General features: G+C 36.1%; 1 protein-coding gene across 5 annotated transcripts in view; it reads right to left on the bottom strand.

Moving 5' to 3' along the window:
* PTER (phosphotriesterase related) overlaps positions 1–19,307 on the bottom strand; it is a 32,769-nt gene that overhangs the window by 4,305 nt on the left and 9,157 nt on the right. For 3 of the 5 annotated variants that reach the window (XM_063303567.1, XM_063303571.1, XM_063303569.1), the window contains exons 2-4: positions 7,447–7,908; positions 4,681–4,946; positions 106–246 (exon numbers count right to left, since the gene is read on the bottom strand). In XM_063303567.1, the coding sequence (XP_063159637.1) occupies positions 106–246; positions 4,681–4,946; positions 7,447–7,878 (839 nt within the window). In that variant the 5' untranslated portion in view covers positions 7,879–7,908. Of the gene's footprint in view, positions 1–105; positions 247–4,680; positions 4,947–7,446; positions 7,909–10,496; positions 10,631–15,881; positions 15,945–19,307 lie in introns of all 5 variants that reach the window. The other 2 variants (XM_063303568.1, XM_063303570.1) reach the window with 2 other exon arrangements.

Raw genomic sequence — 19,307 nt, forward strand, 5'->3', positions numbered from 1 at the left:
ATCATGATGATGCAAGTGGCTAATCTTGTGGCCCTTTTAAAACGTGGATTCCAATGACATTTCTATCACCAACAGAAGTTCCAGTCTAAAAGAGTTATGGCATACCTTAAAATTCTATCGTTGTCACTTGGCATGTCAACACCAGGATTCAAGTGATAGGAAATAAATTCTGTTCCAAAAAGGTCATATTCTAAGTAGCATCCAAGTTTGGCAAACTCTAATAGTTTCTTCTCATCAAATATAGTCCTGCACAAGCCATAAATTGGTTTCACAATCAACTGAAATGTTTTATGTCATTTAATAAGTCTACACATATAGCATATATTGCTTTATAATTAATAAATCCCTCTCAAATCAACCCAAAATAAATTAAAAACGTGTAGCGGTTCTGACCTAGTCACATTTATAAATGTTGCTTTTTAATGTACATCCTGTTTATCAGTAGAGTAACTGGCCATCACTTGAAGTGTTTATCTTTTCCAACTCTTTAGCAATATATGTCCTAAGACAAAATTAAGTACTCCAAACAATAAATAAATCTTCCTGTACTGCTCTCTTGTATTGTTACTTTATGTCTATTCAGAATATTTTCACGTTTGTCACCATCAGGACTTGGAATTCCTAAATAAAAACAACTTGCCTTGGGTAGAGTGGGGGGAGGCATCTATCTTCAAAGTAAACAACAACCATCAGATCATTTTTAACTGTAATCAATTCATAAATATCTAGAATATTTAAAAATCTGGTTATATTCACACACACACCCAAAAAAACTACTGCATTGTATTGTTCTGTAGTATGAAATACCAGGCAGACTAGGCAAGCTTAATAATAAGGATGTACAAAACCAGTTATGTCTATATGTATGTGTATATGTGTACAAAGACATTCCTCAACCAATTAATTAATTTTTAAAACATCTGCAAAGAATAATAAAAAAATATATAGCCAGGCACATATTTTAAAATATAATTCCAAGCTAATACTTGAGGCTTGTTTGATTTCTTAAAAAACACAAGCAAACAGGGGAAAGCAAATTTCTCAATTGTGTGAGCAAGGAAAGTCCTAGTTAACTTTCGTTACAAGCAACAGGCAGAATTAACAATGCCTAACAAAAGCAACATGCATAGTATATACACCAAAGAAAATTTTATAACTGTGGATTATCTTAAGCTACAATAATAAAAAGAAACCAGTGTATCTATTTCCCCTAACATATATGTGAAATAAAGAAACATGTAATTTCACTAAATAAAAATTGCTGTTAATATTTGGGAAGCAGGGAGATTAAAAGTGATCGTATTTTAAAACCATGATTCTGTTTTTTTTGTGAACATAAAGTTGATGACCCATTAATGACTGGCTAAATGAACTAGTTGGGAAGGTTTGTCTGTCTGTCTGTCTATCTCTAAAGCAAGAGCTAATCCTAAAAACCACTGTATTGCCATTAGGAGCAGATTATGCTCCTTTTCTTCTTTGGGGGTTGATCTAATGTTAGTGTTCTTCTATATTTACACTACAAAGAATGAAGTGAGAAACTCATATTGCTTTATCTTTCATTATTCAGATAAATAAAACTTTCCAGTAAATTGTTTTTTAATTAACTGATGGCCAAGAATCTGATTTTTGATCAACTTTGAGCTGCTTCTAACAGAAATAGTTTTATTTACTCATAGTCCCTCTAGGCTACTGTTTCTTAAACTTTTTTCTCTCAGGACCCTTTCCCACTTTTAAAAATTATGGAGGACCCCAAAAGAGCTTTTGTTTGTATGGGTTATATTTATCGATATTTACCGTATAAAAAATTAAATCTGATACATTTGCTGCCATTACCACTTCTCATGATTGTTGATGGGATTTTTCAACATAGGCTGGAAAATAATTTTGATTTTGTGGACCCCTGAGAGGGTCTGGGGGACCCCCAGGGGTCCTCGGACCACACTTTGAGAAATACTAATCTAGGCATTAATGTGCACATTTGGTTTGAAATAGGGCTAACCTGGAGCAAAGAAAGGGCAACACTCTCTCCATTTTTGGTGACTGATTTGATTAATCTTCTTAGCATTCATCCAAAGGCAGAGAGAGGAAGTGTTCCATAGGTCAAATATGACATGTGATCAAGTATTTCTGGCTGCATGATAATATGTAACAAATGTGACAAAGTCCCTATTCCTATGATTTGTGTATGAGTGCTACTAAACTGAAGATCCAGGAAAGAATCATATTGAACAGGCATAAAACAGGTATAAAACAACATGCAAAAACTATCTGCACCTTCAGATCTACCTCTTTCCCCTAATAATTCATGAGTACAAATTCACAGACTTCTAATATTGAATAGAAATTCTTATCCATGCTATTTTGGTGACCTTGGACTTCATGCCATAGAGTTCTCAGTGTTCATTAATTGCATCATAGTGTGTTATTCTGAAAATGACTGGTGACACAAATGCAATCTTTTGACATAAGAACAGGATCAAGGAGGAGGAACAGGTAGGATGAAAGAAACCCCTTGTTCAAAAATAACTGCCACCAGTGGGAATCTTGCTACTGCCAACTCTAACTAATAAAATTGTTTTTTCAGTAAACTTCACAATTTACACAAATCAGAAATGTTAATAAATAGGTTTTTCAAAGTGCCATGCACTTTTTTTGGCTCTCGCTTACTATTGACACAGCTCTAGATAATGTATTGGGCAAAAATATTAAATTGATGAATGTCTATACTGAAGAACCATAGAGTATTTTGTCTTTATTTTATATCACAAATTAAAGAATTATGCCAGCGATCTTTTAGTTAACATATAAAGGAAAAGGGAATTCATTTAAATCAGGCCTGTTAATAACCACCAGCCTGATTACCTGAGGCAATCAAGGTTCACCTCTAGGCAATCAGACAGAGAAGTATTTGCAATCTGGAAAAAAGTTTATTTTTCTTCCAATGCCTTGCAGATGAGTAGAATGGAAAAACAGGCTGGTAGCATATTTACTTTCCTTTATGGATCTACAATAAAACATTGCAATACCATGACCTCTACTTGGGCTTATTGTTTCAGCCAGCAATGCCTCTAGAACAGTGTTTCTTAAAGTGTAGTCCGAAGACTCCTGGGGATCCCCCAAGACCCTCTAAGGGGTCTGTCAAATCATACAAATCAAAGCTGTTTTGGAGTCCGCCATAATTTTTAAAAGTGGTTCCTGAGAGCAAAAAATTTAAAACCCTGCTCTAGAACGTGCCATTTTGTTCTCCCTCCCAGCTTATGTCTCTATTTCTCTTGCAATTCATGGGACTCTCCTTACTGGACTGTTGTAGACCCTTTTCTCAGAATTTTCAACAAATCTGAAAAACTCTGCCAAGTGTGCCAATCCTTCCTTCTTATGCAAGGGCAGTGCTATTATGGAAGTTCTAGAGAAAGAATAGGGCATCCACATTTTCGCGATAGTTCTATGTACTAACAGTTTCCATCTGTCAGTAATGCTAATCAATAATTGTCAAACTGCCAGATCTCAGCCACATAGAGGGCTGGACATACATATCATTTTTCTCAGTTGAAGAAAGGGGACATTCAATGCTGTAGTGTTGATAACTGCACTATTGTTTTTGTTTCAGAAGTAATACCTTGCTGTTCCAGTACAAAAGGAGTTATTTAACACAGCCCACTGTCTTTTTGAACTGTTACATAGATTATTTTTTGTATTTGCTTTGTTTGGTTGTTACAAACATTAAAAAATATGGAAAAGGATAAAGATCCAGCATTGTCCTCCAACAGATAGCTTTGAGCTACTGAAGGTTACTTGCTCTGCAGATATATTTCTAATGTGTTGTAAAAGTGCTCAGGTCTCTGCCAGGTGATTCAGGGAAGGCTAACAGGAAGATGGCCCTGCCTTTTCAGGAGCTACCAATTAAAAAAAGAAGTAGCTGTGTCAACTCACAAGCAGAGGCACTTGTCAAAACTGACTGGTGACAATTATCCAGAATTCAATGTGGCATTCTTCTAAATTTTACCTAGAGATATCATGGACTCAATTTAGAACTTTTCTGCATGCAGATTGTACACTCTACCACTTAACTACTGTTTCTTTGTAGAATTCTAAATTTCTGAGAAGGAACATGTATTATGGTACACCAATTCTACATGAAGCCAGCACATATGGTCATAAATTGGCTTATCCCATGGCCCAAGGCATATTTACTTGACAGAACTTGCCTGGTTCTTAGTCTGTCTTGACTGATAACTTCAAGACTGTATTTCTACATCCCAGTGGAAAAATTGCTAGGCCACCCAGCTTTTCATCCAATATACTGTAATCTTGCTACAAAAGTCTGCATTAATTTAAAACATCTAGGTAGATTAATACCCAGACAACCATAAGGAGGCAAAGATTTGTGTTCAGCAGTTAGGCAGGCATTTTTTTTTAAAAAAAATCTGATTTTAGCAGAATTAAGTGCTCTTTTATAAGTATTATAGTTTGAATAATTTCAAAGGATCTGTCACTAACTTCTGGATAGTTGATCTGCCAGTATCTAAGCACTACAACTACAACTTAAGCAATCCTCTGTCTAATGACACATCAGAACATGGTGCCTATCCAGATTTAACGAATTCCTTAAAATTCCACTCTCTAGATGCAAAAATACACACATACATAAATATGAACGCAGTCCCCAAATAGCCAATTTACCTGTCCAAATGAGACATCACAGTTTTTGAGATGTCCGCCCCAGCTTCCTGCAAAATTCGAATGATCTGGAAAGGTGAATCACTATTTCGACCTGGATGGACGATGACTGGGCAACCAAGCTGGGACTGGGCATGTGCTGTTGCCTTAAGGACTCTGTTTTCGCTTTCTGTCAGAGGCCAAGAGCAACCAATTTCTCCTATTACACCACACTTGATGTTGCTTCCATCAGCTCCATTGAGAACTTCATTAACAATAACTTCTGTCAACTAAAGACAACAAATGTTATTTTTGGTAAACGTTCTCTTTGGTTTGTATAACTTGTGGTGAGAAGAGACAAAAAGGAAATTTCATCCTTTTCCTCCCACCAGTCAAATGAGTACTTTGTTTTCCAAACCAAACGCTATCATACAGAGCCCAATGCTCTTCCAAATAAAGATGACATCTCTGTTATGTCATCAAGGGGAAGGAAAATGAAAGTTGCAAGAAACAAATGTTATTTATTAAAATAGGATGAAGTATAATTTAAGCAATCCAAAAATAAAAATGCACTGGAACCTAACCTTAAAGCAACTCCTTTCATTTTTGCTAAGTTCCTTGTAATTAGCAAAATTACATTGTCATGAAGTCATGTCCCCAAGATACTTAGATAGCAATACAGTATTCTTCCCTGAAACAAATAACTTCAAATAAATAATTATACCCAATGTATGCAGCTTTGAAAAGATCCGTATTAAATTGCTCTAACTGCTCATAATGAATCAGTCAGGCCTCTAGCAAGAGCAGTATGTCTGGCAAAATGAGGGACCGCCATTTTTGGTTCTGACCCTGCTCACCACCAGCCCCAAATCAACAGATTATCCTTGAGAAATGTGCTCCTTGAGAGAAAGATTTCTCACTCCCTGTGGGAAAAGCCCAATTTTCCTCAGAATTGAATTATTTTACATTATGTTTATACACCTGAAACAAAAATTATGATAAATCAATCAACCAGAGAACTTTCTTTTTCTTGCAAATGTGGAATGTCTTTGAAAGAAAAATTTGACTTTTCATAATCTTATACTAACTTTTAGTGAAGACTTTTGATATGCTGGTTGATGACCATAGTAAAGATTGGATTTAATTTGAAAACTCTTGATATAGAATGTGTTTTAAAATAGGGGAGTTCAAAATAAACAGTATCATAGCAAGAATATTTAACAATGTATTTTGACAATATTGACTTCTGATCTTAAGGCTTTTTTGTCCTGATATGTATTAACGGATATGCACACAAGTTGGATATCTTAAACATGGAATGATCCACCACTGACGACTGTGGTGGTGCATATAGAATCTCAAAATGTAGCCTTATTATTGTCTTAATAAATTAACAATATATCTTTCTAGATAAAAGTAGCTTTGTGTATATTGATCTTGAATATTTCCCACAATGTAACTTTGACAGATTTGGGCATATTTGTACCACATTTTATAGGTAACACAATGCTAATACACCCACTACTTGTTTAGTGACTACCTTGGTTAGCAACAATTTGCAAATAGGATGGTAATAAACAATTCATTTTCTTACCAATGCATGCATTTACAACCAAATTTTGTGAACCTGACAACAACACACAATGGAGAGAGAGTAATTGTCAGATCCCCCCGATCAAAGGATTCACAGAACCCCTTATCGGAGCATCTGCCATCACTTCCTTGTCAAAGGGTGTAGACTCTGTGTCACCAGATGGGAGGGGGTGCGAGGTTGGACTGTGAAGTGTATTATTATGGCTATGGGAGACATCAAGGACAATTGCTTGAGATACCCCAGGAACATCACCTGGATGGGAGGGGGGGTGACATACTTTCATGGGAAAGGGAACCAGTTAAGGGAATGTAGTTTTAAATCTAGGTTTGAGAGGGAACTCTCCATTCACAGCTTTACTTCTGTACCATTCATTTCACTTCATTAAAGCAGTTAAAGGATCCCAGCCTCCTGACTGTGATTGTGTGAATGCTCAAATGAACAGGTGCTGACAGTAATGCTGGCATAGCTGTACGAGATAACTTAATCTGAATGAGACGGCAGCAACCGGTGACCTTCGTGTCTCTCTCTCTGTCACGTGTTCACTTAACAACCATTTCACTTAACGACTAAGTCGTTGGAACAGAACTCGGCTGCTAAACAAGGAGTGGATGTAATACTGTAAATACTGAAAGAATCAACAGGATCAACATAATTATGTTAGTGAGAAAAAATGTCTTTTCTTCTCATTGAATAACAAACAACCACTACTCATATTAGACAGGCACATAATAAATATTTCAGGAACGAACAGATTCAGTCCTGAATGAAGAGTCATTTGCAACATATAATATGCTTATTTGGAAAGCAATCCTTTATATTAAAAGGCATGAAAGCTACATGCTGAATTAAAAGTTGTTAGGTTCTTATTGAAAGAAAAGTCACAATTAAATCATTTCATGCATGACATTTCATTTTTGCCTAAATTGATGGAACACCTTAGCTCCTGAGATACGTGTGAGACAATTACTACTTTGCACAATAGAACTTAGTGCAAATATGGGTCCTGTTATTGTGTCAAGAGTATTTTCAACGCTCTGTTTGTGCTATTGGATTTGCATTCCCGTTCTCATGCAGTAATCTAGAAATATCCTTCCACCCCTTCATTATGTGTGAATGCAGCCACAGTATCATACACAGGGTTTATCCAGGAGTGTCCAAAATGGATGCACAATTTCTGACATCATTTTGATACCTACCTGTTCCACCGACATAGCTTTTGTCTCAGGAGAATGAGTGGCTTCTACATAAAAACCTGCCCCAGCAATAACATGGACACCAGTTTCTTCTGCAAGCTGTTTTAGCATCTTCACATCCCGCATGATCCCAGTGGTTGTATTTTCCACTATGCTCCCACCACCTGCAGCCTTGTAATGCAGGAGTTCTTCTCTCACGGCACTGATCTCTTCATACAGCAGAAGATTCTCTTTGTGGCTGTATGGATTCTGTTTAAGCCAAAACAAGTTTTTCATCTCAATGGGTTTTTCAGAGAGAGCTTCTTGACCTGGAGGTGGTGGGTAGTAAAAGCAGCTGAAGCCCATCGTCAAGTGTTCATGGGTCATAGTGTAGCCCAGCTGGCTAGGCTCTATAAGGCCCAACACAGTCTGAACTTTACCCTTCAGTGAAGACATTTCTCGCTTTATAGTTTCAAAATATGTTTTCTGTGGGAAAAGATTGAAAAAAAAATTACATACTCACTTTTTTGTACACAGTAACATTTAAAGTAACAAAGACACTGTAAAAACAAGTAAGAATTTATTTTCAGTATTTTTCTTCTGATTTGCTATTAAATGAAAAAGAATCCTGAGCTTTTGTGAAAGCAAAGATGAATATTTTATTATTTTATTTTATTTTATTCAGCCTAAGTGTCATGAGCACTGATGGCGAGCAGGAGGGGGCCTCTATCCAGGGGGGAAAACGCATGCGTAGTACTGAGGAATTAAGCAGCCATTCAAAGAGACACAGATCAGACCTGCCTTGACTTTTGGGGTTTATCTGTCTGGTTTTCCCATGCTTCTTCAGTTTGTTAGGATTCTGTCTTATGTAGCAGTAATAAACACTAGAGACCTACTCCTCATCTCAGCGTGATGCCTGACTGTTAGGACACTAAGCTTCGTTGTGGATACCAAGGCCTCTCAAACTATTTTGTCATATGCAGTTCCAATTATGGTTTTAAAGTATTTTGATAAGGTTTCTGGAATCTTTTGAAGACTGAAAGACAAATTACAATTAGGCAAGATAACAGCTGCTAATAAATAGATCTAAGTAGGCTGAAATTTCCTTCACACTTATTGCCTACAAATCTGTTGTGCTATCTGAAGTACTTGCTGGCTGTTTCAATGGCATAACTGAAGGGAAAACAGAACCTTTTCTCTGAGGCATAAACACAGCAAAGCTTTACAGTTCATGAAAAGAAACAAATGGTGAGAATGATACTGGTTTTTCTCTAGTCATTGCTTCTTAGATCGAAAACTCCCAGAAGCTTACACTGATCAATCAAATAAACCACAGGTCTTTAAAAGGCCTAAGTTGTTAACTTATAACTGCAATTGCATGATTGTCCAACTGGGAAAGGAACCACAGCAGAGAGAAATAAGGAATATGAATGTGGATGCCAGACCACCAGAAATAATGCATTTCTATGGGGGCAGAAGGAATACATGAGAGCAATGTAGAGAAACACAGCTTCAAGACTTTTTTTTTTCAAACCAGAAGCAATGATATCATATGCTAGAATAACTGACCAGCTACCTTTGGTGCGGCAAGTGAATGAAGAGATAACAAAAAATGTTGTCATAAAGGGACACAGGAGGATCTGCACAGTTCAGGAAGATAAAATGGCTGCAAACTGGTTGAACAGGCAGAGAGAATATTCAGCAAGAAAAAAACCCTGCACTTTTCTTCTATGCAGGAGATCTTTCCAAGACAGACAGCTGCTTTCAGTAACAACCCAGATGTGGATGAAGGATGAATCTTATAAACAGGATAGATTATTGCAAAAAGTGGCTTCCTTTCTGCAAAGTCTAGAACTTTTTTATTTATATCATTTCATTTCTATACTGCCAAATCAAAAGTCTCTAGGGGGCTTTTAGTAGTGTTAAATAACAATTAAAACAAATTTAAAACTAAAGTTTTACAGCAGCAATATCATTAGTTAAAGTAAAACTAAAAAAAAAACCAGCACAAGGAACGAGGGGGTCATCTAAAGCTTGACTGGCAAGCTGTTCCACAGGACTGGGGCAGCCACAGAAAAGGCTTGCTTCCTCCCTCCTATCCCAAAACGATGGGCTGGTGGGCGGGGGGGGAGACAAGAGTGCAGAGCATCCCTTCCTGATTTAACTGCCCTGGGTGAGTAGATTCTACTCAGATGGACTTGAAGGTAACTTTTACAAAGGCATGAAGATCTTTGTAGATAATTACAGTAGACTCACAGTTAACTGGAACTCAAGCAACCAGCACAAAAATCGAACTGGAAAAAAACCGGCACTCTCAAGCAACCTGCAAAAAAAAATCTGTATCTCTCTGCTGCCATCTAGTGGGTATTAGGGTTTAATAGTAACTCTCAACAACCAGAAACTACGTTTATCCAGCATCTACCAATCCCCATGGGTGCTGGTTAACTAAGAGTCTACTGTACCAACATTCTGAATTGGACCCAGAAACAAACAGGTAGCCAATATTGTGTTCAATAGCATTGGAGTAGTTCTGCTAAATGTCTTCATTTGTCAGCTTCTGTGCTTCCACATTCTGCACTAGCTGAAATTTCTGAATCATCCTAAAAAATGACCTCAAACAGAGGGTGTTGCAGTAACCTGATCTAGAGGTAGTAAAGGCATGAGATGTTGTTGCCGGGGTCCAGTTGCAATTATCAGACAAACCTGGGCAAAGGCTTCCCTAGCCATGAGCTCCACCTGTTTGTTTTATTTGTTCTATTTATATGGCCACCCTTGCCATAACACCTCCAAGCAGCTAACAACATATAAAAATATAATCGAAATACATATTAAAACAGCATTAGAAACAAGCAGAAGGCATGAGTCCAGAAACAGATTGTGGATCTGTTCCTTCAGGGTGAGTGTGACTCTGTCTAAAGCTAATGCTGGACCAGGCAATCCATTCTGATGGTTCCTAGACAAACAGTAATTCTATCTTGGTACAATTCAATCTGAATTTGCTTCATTCCATCCAATCCATAACAGTCTGAAGATACTGGATAAGGACACTGAAAATAGTAACTCCCTCCTCCTACCCTTGTAGGCAGTTCAGAAGGATACCACAGTTGGTGGTATCAAATGTTGGGGACATTTCCAACAGGACTAGGACAGGTCCCAACAAAGGCCATGCATAAGAGTGATCAATTCCACTTTAATCCCATATATGAGTCTGAAACCAGACCGTAAACAGTCAAAATATCAGTTTTATCCAGAATTGTCTATAATTCTCCAAGCTCTTTCCTAAACAGGGAAGTCTGGGCATAGTGAAGTAGTTGTCCTAAATAGCCTGTTCTTTTATCATAAAAATATTTTTTATATTATCTTAGGCCAAAATAAAAAGAGACCAACAACACATTATTGAGAATAAGCAGCCAGTTATAGTGATGTGTGTGCTTAGATCTGCCAGTTTCTCAACTGAAGTACCACATACAGTACATGGCGACTAGAAGGTGTTTTTTAAATGACTTTCCTTCTCTGGAATACAATTAAGAGAGTTTCTGAGAGCATTAATTTTTAAAACTTTTATGTTCTATTTTTTTCAGTAATTCAAAGCAATTTACACATTTATAAAATGAGTAATATTAGAGAACCAAATAATATTTAATAATACGGAAATTCAACAAGAACACTAAGAAAAACAATAATAAATAATGATATTGATCAGAGCTGAGATGTCCTTTACAGTGTGCTTGAGAATGCAGTCTTACAGAATTACCTGGGGGTCCCGCATTAGACTCAATGGGTCTTATTTCCGATTAGATGCCATAGGATTGTACTACATATAAATGGGAGAAAGTACAACTTCATCATGTAAGAAATTTTATCCACATTGCCCTACAAGAAAATCCCTTACTTCCAAAGAGAAAAACCGCTTGCTGATGATGAAAGTAAACAGACAAGCAAATTATCTGGACTCAGAGTCTATAAGAAATTATAAGTTCTACCCTGCATTTTGCTGAATAAAGCCTGGAAACAATCCAGAAACCAATGTAGATCTTTCAATTCCAATAAAATATAATTATGGTTAACATTTGCTTTGCTTGATATATATCTTGATTCTAGGCACTTCAGCAGCTAAATGTCTGTACAGCTTTAATCCAGCCACCTCATTAATACCACTGCTATTTGTATTTACTCTCTGATTGTTGGGTATTTTCTGCCCTGGGAGATCTTATTCCAGCATCGTGTTTAATCTTGTTCTGATTATGATTTGATTGTCCATTGGGTTGATTGAGGTTACTCTGCTGCAGATGATCAAGGGAAGGAGAGACATTTCCCTATTGATTTTCCCTATTGATTTTATTCTCCTCCACCCAGCTGATGGTTGATCTGTTGGGCAGGACTCCCTGGGTTATATAGAGAGCACACAGGCAGTCTGCAAAGCATGGTTTATCTAATCCTGGTTCATGCAGACAGAGGCTTTAAACAGCACAAAACACAAACTTTTCTCCTCTACATTGATATATATCCTGCATTCATAAAATTTGCAATTGTGTTGGTTCTATCTTATATACACAGCAAAACTGATTTTGTTGTGCTAAACATTCTGCATTATCCTTTGCTGTCCTTTGCTTAATATTTTTTACTTAAAAATTAGTCTTGGTTAACTATTAAAATTATTAAGTAAATCTAAAAGGCTTATCATTTTTTAAAAAATGTACAGTTTAATTTGATATGTCATATACAAAGTTTTAAGCTTGTTAATAAGCTTCCCCAAGCCTTAGGGGAAGTTCAAAATATTTTTTAAAAAGGTTATCATCCCAGTATGAACAAAGGCAAGAGATCAGCTTTTGCAACACCACTCTTTCAACAGTTAATAATTAATTCCAACTCTCACTTCTTTTCAACTTTATTTTCCATATTAACACTAAACATAACTGATTATTTCAATTCACATTTGCCTGTTGGAAATTGCAAAAGCTTGAGGAGATAGTTATAAATTCTAGTCAGCCAAAATGATCAGTTATGAAACGAACTACTATTTAATGATGTCCAGAGGATAGGGCTAACTGGAGCATACATTATTGATCAAACAGAAGCCTTTCTGACTGCCTTTTAGTGCATAATAGCATAAACATTTCTTTGTTACTTGCAAAAAGCTCTCGGACGAAATTTTCAGCATTCTCTTTTTGTCTATAAAAGAGTGCCCAAGAAGTCCATTTCTTCTACAGGAAATTAACAAACCATTTAATTGGCACCTTATGCAAAACATGCTGTTACAAAAGGGAAATACCAACCAACCAAGTAGAGTCCACATCACAAAGCAAGCAGTGACTGGCTGAATTGCTTTGCAAAAATATCATTATGCATAAGGATGTATGTTTTTCAATTTGTCATGACTTATATATGCTGCCTACTACCCTTATGTTTGACAGGCAAAGCTAGAAAAAAACTTCATTTGGAAGAAAAAATGAAGGCAGAGAGGTGCACCTATCCTATTCTAAAGAGAAACAACAGTGAAGAATAGCACCAAAATGAGATTATAGAATATGGGTCAAAAGGTTATCTTGCTTACTGCAGATAAAACAACACTCATTAGAACCTACAGTATTTCCTAGTTTACAAAGCAATGCCTAATATCTCTAAGGGGATTTTTCTAGTGTGAGTCATTAAAAGCCAAATGCTTCTTTTGGGCAACCACTGTTCATTTTGATTGAACTCCAGTTGCCCAACCCAGCGATTAATTGACTACTCTTGATGAGATCCAGCCTCTAGTTAGAGCAGCCCAAAAATCTGAGAAAGGTTCAGTGGTCTGATGCATGTTTATAGTCAAGACAAAAGGGAAAAGAGGCTAATACTATTCTGGCTTTTCTCCCTTAAAAGGTATGTTGCCATTGCTCATCAAACAGCATTTCAACATCAATCTAAACCACATTTTAAATATCAATCTAAACTCAATCTCAACACAAATCTTTCTATTGGCTCTCCATCTGATTCTCAATGGAAAACTATCTTATGAATTTATGCTGACGCAAAAATACGTTACACAAAGAGAGTACAGTAATTTACTATGGAAGCTGCTATTTTCTTTTTTAAAAAATCTTCCACCTTTGACTTTCAAGATGAAATGGACACTGATTTATTTCTGTCATCTTCCTTTAATTTTGCCATTAATTACAATAATGTGGTCTAAATCTTATATAGATCTATATTTAAGATTTATGATTCTGCAGTCTAAGGCTCCCAAGTTCAGTTCAATAACATGAAAACCAAACAATATCTTTTTTTTTCCCTGAACTTGTAGCTCAGCTCTCCCTAAACCAGTGCCTTCCATCTGGATTGGGATAACAACTAGAATTCTTGTCCACATTGGATGGAAATTCTGGAAGCTGTCATTTATCTTATTTTATGTAGCACTTCAGCTAATATGCTGCTCCAGTTCTGAAGACATCAAGTGGCTTACAAGGAACAATACACAGTCGAAGCACTTCTGGAAAGTACAGGAACAGGTTGCCAGAAGGCCGAGCTACACCGTATTTTTAAAGTAACAAGTTATTTGGTTAGATTGCTTTCTCTCTCTCCCTCTTGTTTACTCCTAAGCAAGCAGAGAACATCTGATTGAGATACAACATTAGCAAGGCGGATGAGATGTCTTTGACTTGCACTGCAGTTTCAAATCCAGACCCCACCCAATTCATATCTACAATTTTTATTGACAAAATAAATATAAATTGTCATTCTAGGTTTAAAATCATTTAACATCAACATCTTAGGGACTGAGTTGCCATAAGTTTATTAAATGTATAGCTTACCGTTTTACTAAAAAGTTGTTTTTATGGCAGCTAACAATAAAGTACAATAACTGGAAAGCAACATAAATTTAAAATGGTATTAGAATTCCAAAACTAGTTTTTTTGGCCTAAGTCTAATCCCTTGTTCCTACTGAGTTCTACATTAAAATTAATCCAACGGAAAACAACTTCTCTGTGCTCAATCTTCTGGCCAATGCATTACAAATAAAAGAGAAATCCAACAGACATGACTCTCTTGCTAACAGCAAACAGTGTACAAAATAAGTGTAATCTAAAAAACAATGTTGAAATATCTAAAAGCTATTTTAATGCTTATAGATGTATAATGTTAAAAGGATTATTATTTATCAGCCTAAAGTTTTCCGTAAAGGCAAAGAACTGCTACACTATAAATAAATATAAGTAAAGGTAAAGGTTTCCCTTGACATTAAGTCCAGTTGTGTCCGACTCTAGGGGGCGGTGCTCATCTCCGTTTCAAAGCCGAAGAGCCGGCGTTTGTCCGTAGACACTTCCGTGGTCATGTGGCTGGCACGACTAAACAGAACGCCGTTACCTGCCCACTGATGCGGTACCTATTAATCTACTCACATTTGCATGTTTTCGAACTGCTAGGTTGGCAGGAGCTGGGACTAGCAACGGGAGCTCACCCCGTCACGCGGATTTGAACCGCCGACCTTCTGATCGGCCAGCTCAGCAGTTTAACCCGCAGTGCCACCGTGTCCCTTAAATAAATATACAGCTTTATAAATCAACTGTGCAAAGTGCTAGGGTAGATTCACATATGATTTGAACTATTTCTATGTAACAACTAAGTCAACATCTGTCCCAGGTTATTTCAATCTGGAAAGATGTATGCTATTTTAGCTGCATATAGCAGGTCTTACTATATCAGCATAAATTCGATAAACCCGATTTCCTTAAGGCTTTCATCAACTTCTCAAACTTTTGAGACTTTTTTAGTAGAAAATCTTGACAGCATAAGTCAGTTTCAATATCCCCTTTTTGGTCACAGAGATTCATAGAGTGTAATATAATTTCAGAGGAATTATACAACCATACTTCTTTTCTTATCACACTACATATGTTAGCCAGCTAAGCAATGCAAGAATGTATATGCCACGTCCAAATATATTTTTAGGAACAGCCATTTTCAATAGAGTCTTTGAGTGCCACAAGACTCTCAGTTAAGTGTTAGTTAACTTTTGTATATTAGTCCGTACAATCACTGTTAGTCTTTAAGGTACCTTATATCTTTTTGTAGTATAGAAGAACTTAACTACTTCTCTGGAAAGTGTAAATGGATGATGATCACTATCTGCACCTCTTGCATTTTATTTCTCCCGTGTTTACTATTACCCCTGACCCCAGCAAACATACGTGAATATATATTATTCCCTTTCCAGAAAAATACTCCATGCATCTAATGAAGCAGACTGGTCCACCAAAGGTCATGCCAATATTATTTTGTACATCCTCAAGACTCCATTACAGTTTTTCAAAATACTTTTAGCAGATCAGCACTACATTTTCTTTTATTGATTTTCTTTTATTTTTTATATTCCAATACAAAGGGAGATGAGGGAAAGAGAGATCAAATTGATATGGAATCAAACAGAATAGATTCTAATTTAGAATTTATCATCTGAACCAACTAACTCTGAATGTTACCTGTGGAAAGCTAATGGTCCATACAGCACAGTTTTCAGAATCACTAATTAATATAATCTCAATCTATAAAACACAAGGAGTGTATCGTTTAAGAAACCTGCTTTTTATTTTCAAACAGGCGTCTTAACATCCACATACAGAAGGATGCCATCAGATTTTGTTTCTCTAGATACTACAACAGCACAGACATCATTGTTCTGAATAAGGTTTGTACCAGCAGAATAATTCACATATCAGCCTAGAAATATTATAACACTGTTTGGAAGAAACACTAGTATTTCTAAGGTTGATTTTCTGTGTACTTGTGGTTACACTATGATAATCACGTAACAATTTCTATAGTAATTTTGACTTGGGAAGCATGTTTTAATGCTATTAGCTTGGGTTCTCCATTGAAGTATCTTAAGAATGCATTATGTTGTCAATGCAATACAAAATTGTAACAATTCTAAATCAAAATTGTTGTGATCCACAATGTTAAGTTGCAGATAAACCTTGGTTGCTAATTCTCTACATTTCAGGGAAGAAAAAGATTGCACCCATCGATTCTCTGGAAATATCTTTTGCCCTCAATACCTCACTGAACTTTTCACAAAGATAGTTATACAACAATAATATAAAACATTAGCATATCTCTAGTACTAAGAATTTTTAATCCTTAGGGTTCTGGTGATTTCTTTCCTGGGTCTGCAAAAACAGAGGTTACCATGACGTTTCAGTGCAATCCTATATGATGCAAATTTTACTGACCCCAATGGAATGTACTGGAATTTATTCCCAAATATTTGTAGAATGTTTGCAGATTGTTAAATAGCTACTACTAGACTGTATCATTTGAAAAAGTAATACTTCAACTCTTCTTCTTTAGAGGCAAAAAGAATTGGAAGGTTGTAAGCCATGGACAGGTTATAAAGCCATGGAGAATGAATTGGGTCACTGACTCAAGATGACGAATGGAAAGTAATTACATATATTCCACTTGGTCCCTATTAGAGTGCATGATGGTATCAGGTTCTACCTCGGCCTTTTCAGGATTGCAGGGACAAAAAAATAATCCCTGACTATTCAATTTTTTAAAATGTAAAACCCAGTTTTTATTCAAAATTGCTTCTATCACTTTCATAAAGGCAAATATGAAAATTTGAAAGCATGCCCACCATTTTGAATTGACCTTATCAAGGTATCATCCTAATAAAGAATTTGATATTTTTTAAAGTATGGCCAATACATTTCTTTTTTTGTGGAACATTCAACTCTCTCTTAAATACCTACAGCTATTTTAGACTAAGAGATTACCGTTTTAATTAGAACTATTTATTTAAATTTCTGTTTAGTAGAACTAAAGCAATTTAACAACTGAAATATTTCAATTCAAACATATTGTAGCTTTTCAGCAGAAACAGCAATTATGGAAGCAGTAATTTGGTCTAAGTTGATATTTAATAGTTGAAATTTTTACAACTATTCAACACAGCTGAAAGCAAGGTGGCTTAACTTGTTTAACTTACCTGGAAGGATGAGTTGGCTTTATCTGATCTGGAATTACAGCCAAAAAGTCTCTCTCTGAAATCCTAACAGAGCATAGATCTAGAAGTTCCTGGAATGCCCAATTATTTCCTTCTGGTTTGAAGTTTAATTTCAGCAAACAATACTTCAAGTCTATTTGCACATCAATTTATTATTAAAATTAAAATTACTATGTGATGACTGCTTGCTTATTTCAGTTCCTCCTATGGGCATCAGAAGAGAAGTGTAGTCATAGTTTGACAAAAGTTAAAAGGGAAAGTAGGGTGGCATTAGTTCCTTTTAGAAAACTTTATTAAAGCTTTTTCAAAATATACATAAAAACTAAAAAGATTGAAACAAGGAAGCCTACAAGAAAAAGAAACAGAACTAAAAAGGTGTGAAAAAACACAAAACAAACTACTACAAAGTGACTTCCAACTTTCTATAACAAAGATATACATAAATCAGTATCAATCTCTCACTCCAATTCATATTGTAGTAAACATTATTTCTATAAAGCATTTAAACACTCATTATTACATTCCCTTCTAAAACAAAGTTACCCTCCCAATTAAAGAAAAACATATAAAACTCTTCAAACATAATCTGAACCTAATATAGTAACAAACACTACCCTTCTTCACTGTAATTTGTTCCTATCTGCCAACTAAACTAACATTAACCAAAAATATTAAAATTATCCAAACAGCATAAACATTTATCCAAACCTTTAAGAAACCATCCTGATAAACACATTTAGACAATTATCCCACTTCAAAGTAAACCAAGGCATTTACATGTCTCAGTATTATGCACAGAGCTTTCTTCTAGTCAATTTCAAATTCTACAACCTGCTTTAAAAAGCCCAAATATTTGTCCAAAATCTTCCAGCCTCTAGAGTTTAATTCTCTTTCTTGATCATGGTGTGGTGGCAACACTGTCTTCTTATCTTCAACTTTCAACAATTCAATTTTCCTTTGACTGTTTAAACTTAAGTCACCAATTCTCATCTTTTTCTTTGGAGAAACCTCTTTACTCTTAAGGTAGTTTTCAGCCTTATCAGTTTCTCTGGATTCTTGTGAAAATCTGGACTCCACAAATTCTGAGAAATGCTCCAAGACTTGAATAACAGCATTGTAGAGATCTTTAAATATCAAATTAATTTCCCCCATATTTCTTAACAGTAAGATAGATTATGGCACCCTCTAGTGCCTCAGGAAGGTAAAGTCATTAACGCTGTAACTGAACACTCTCTCCAGCCTTTTTATCTCCAGTGTGGCCAATCAGGAAAACAAAAGGTAATAACAAACAGCATTCCCATGGGAAAGTGAAAGCAAACAGATCAGAACTCCAATCCACAGATTCAAGGAAGAAGAGAAAGTTTTATATTCCTCAAAAATCACTTTAATAAAAAAGCAACCAAAAAAACCCCCCCCAACAAAATTCTTTAAATTTCAATTTAACAAATTATATATAAAAAGCCAAATTACCAAGTTAATAATTTTCAAAAATAATGAGAGTCATCAAGAGATTCCACATTTCTTTGTTGTAGAAAGCCCCTCTTTGGTAAAATTCAAACAAAAAAACCTTAGTGCTGTAGAAACGGGGCGGGCAGCTTTAAGGTCCATTTAAGCCTTCAGGGAGGCTTGGGAAGAAGATGACGGCCCCGCCTCCCAGCTGATTGCTTACCGGTTGATCGCAAATGCCGTTTTGTGGTCTTCTGGCTGTGACCAGCCATCTGGAGAACACATAGGGTGATTCTTGGGGTTCTCCTTAATCCGGAGAACGCTTCTGGCCTCCAAGGAAGCCTGCCTGAGCCCAAGAAAAAAACCCGCTCTGACAGGTCAGTCCACAGACAGCAGAAAAAACCAGATTAAGCCACTACTGTCCCCACCAGAAGTCCAAGGGTGGCATTAGTTC

This window comes from Candoia aspera, chromosome 4 (genome assembly GCF_035149785.1).
Source record: "Candoia aspera isolate rCanAsp1 chromosome 4, rCanAsp1.hap2, whole genome shotgun sequence".
In the NCBI taxonomy this organism is placed as follows: domain Eukaryota; kingdom Metazoa; phylum Chordata; class Lepidosauria; order Squamata; family Boidae; genus Candoia; species Candoia aspera.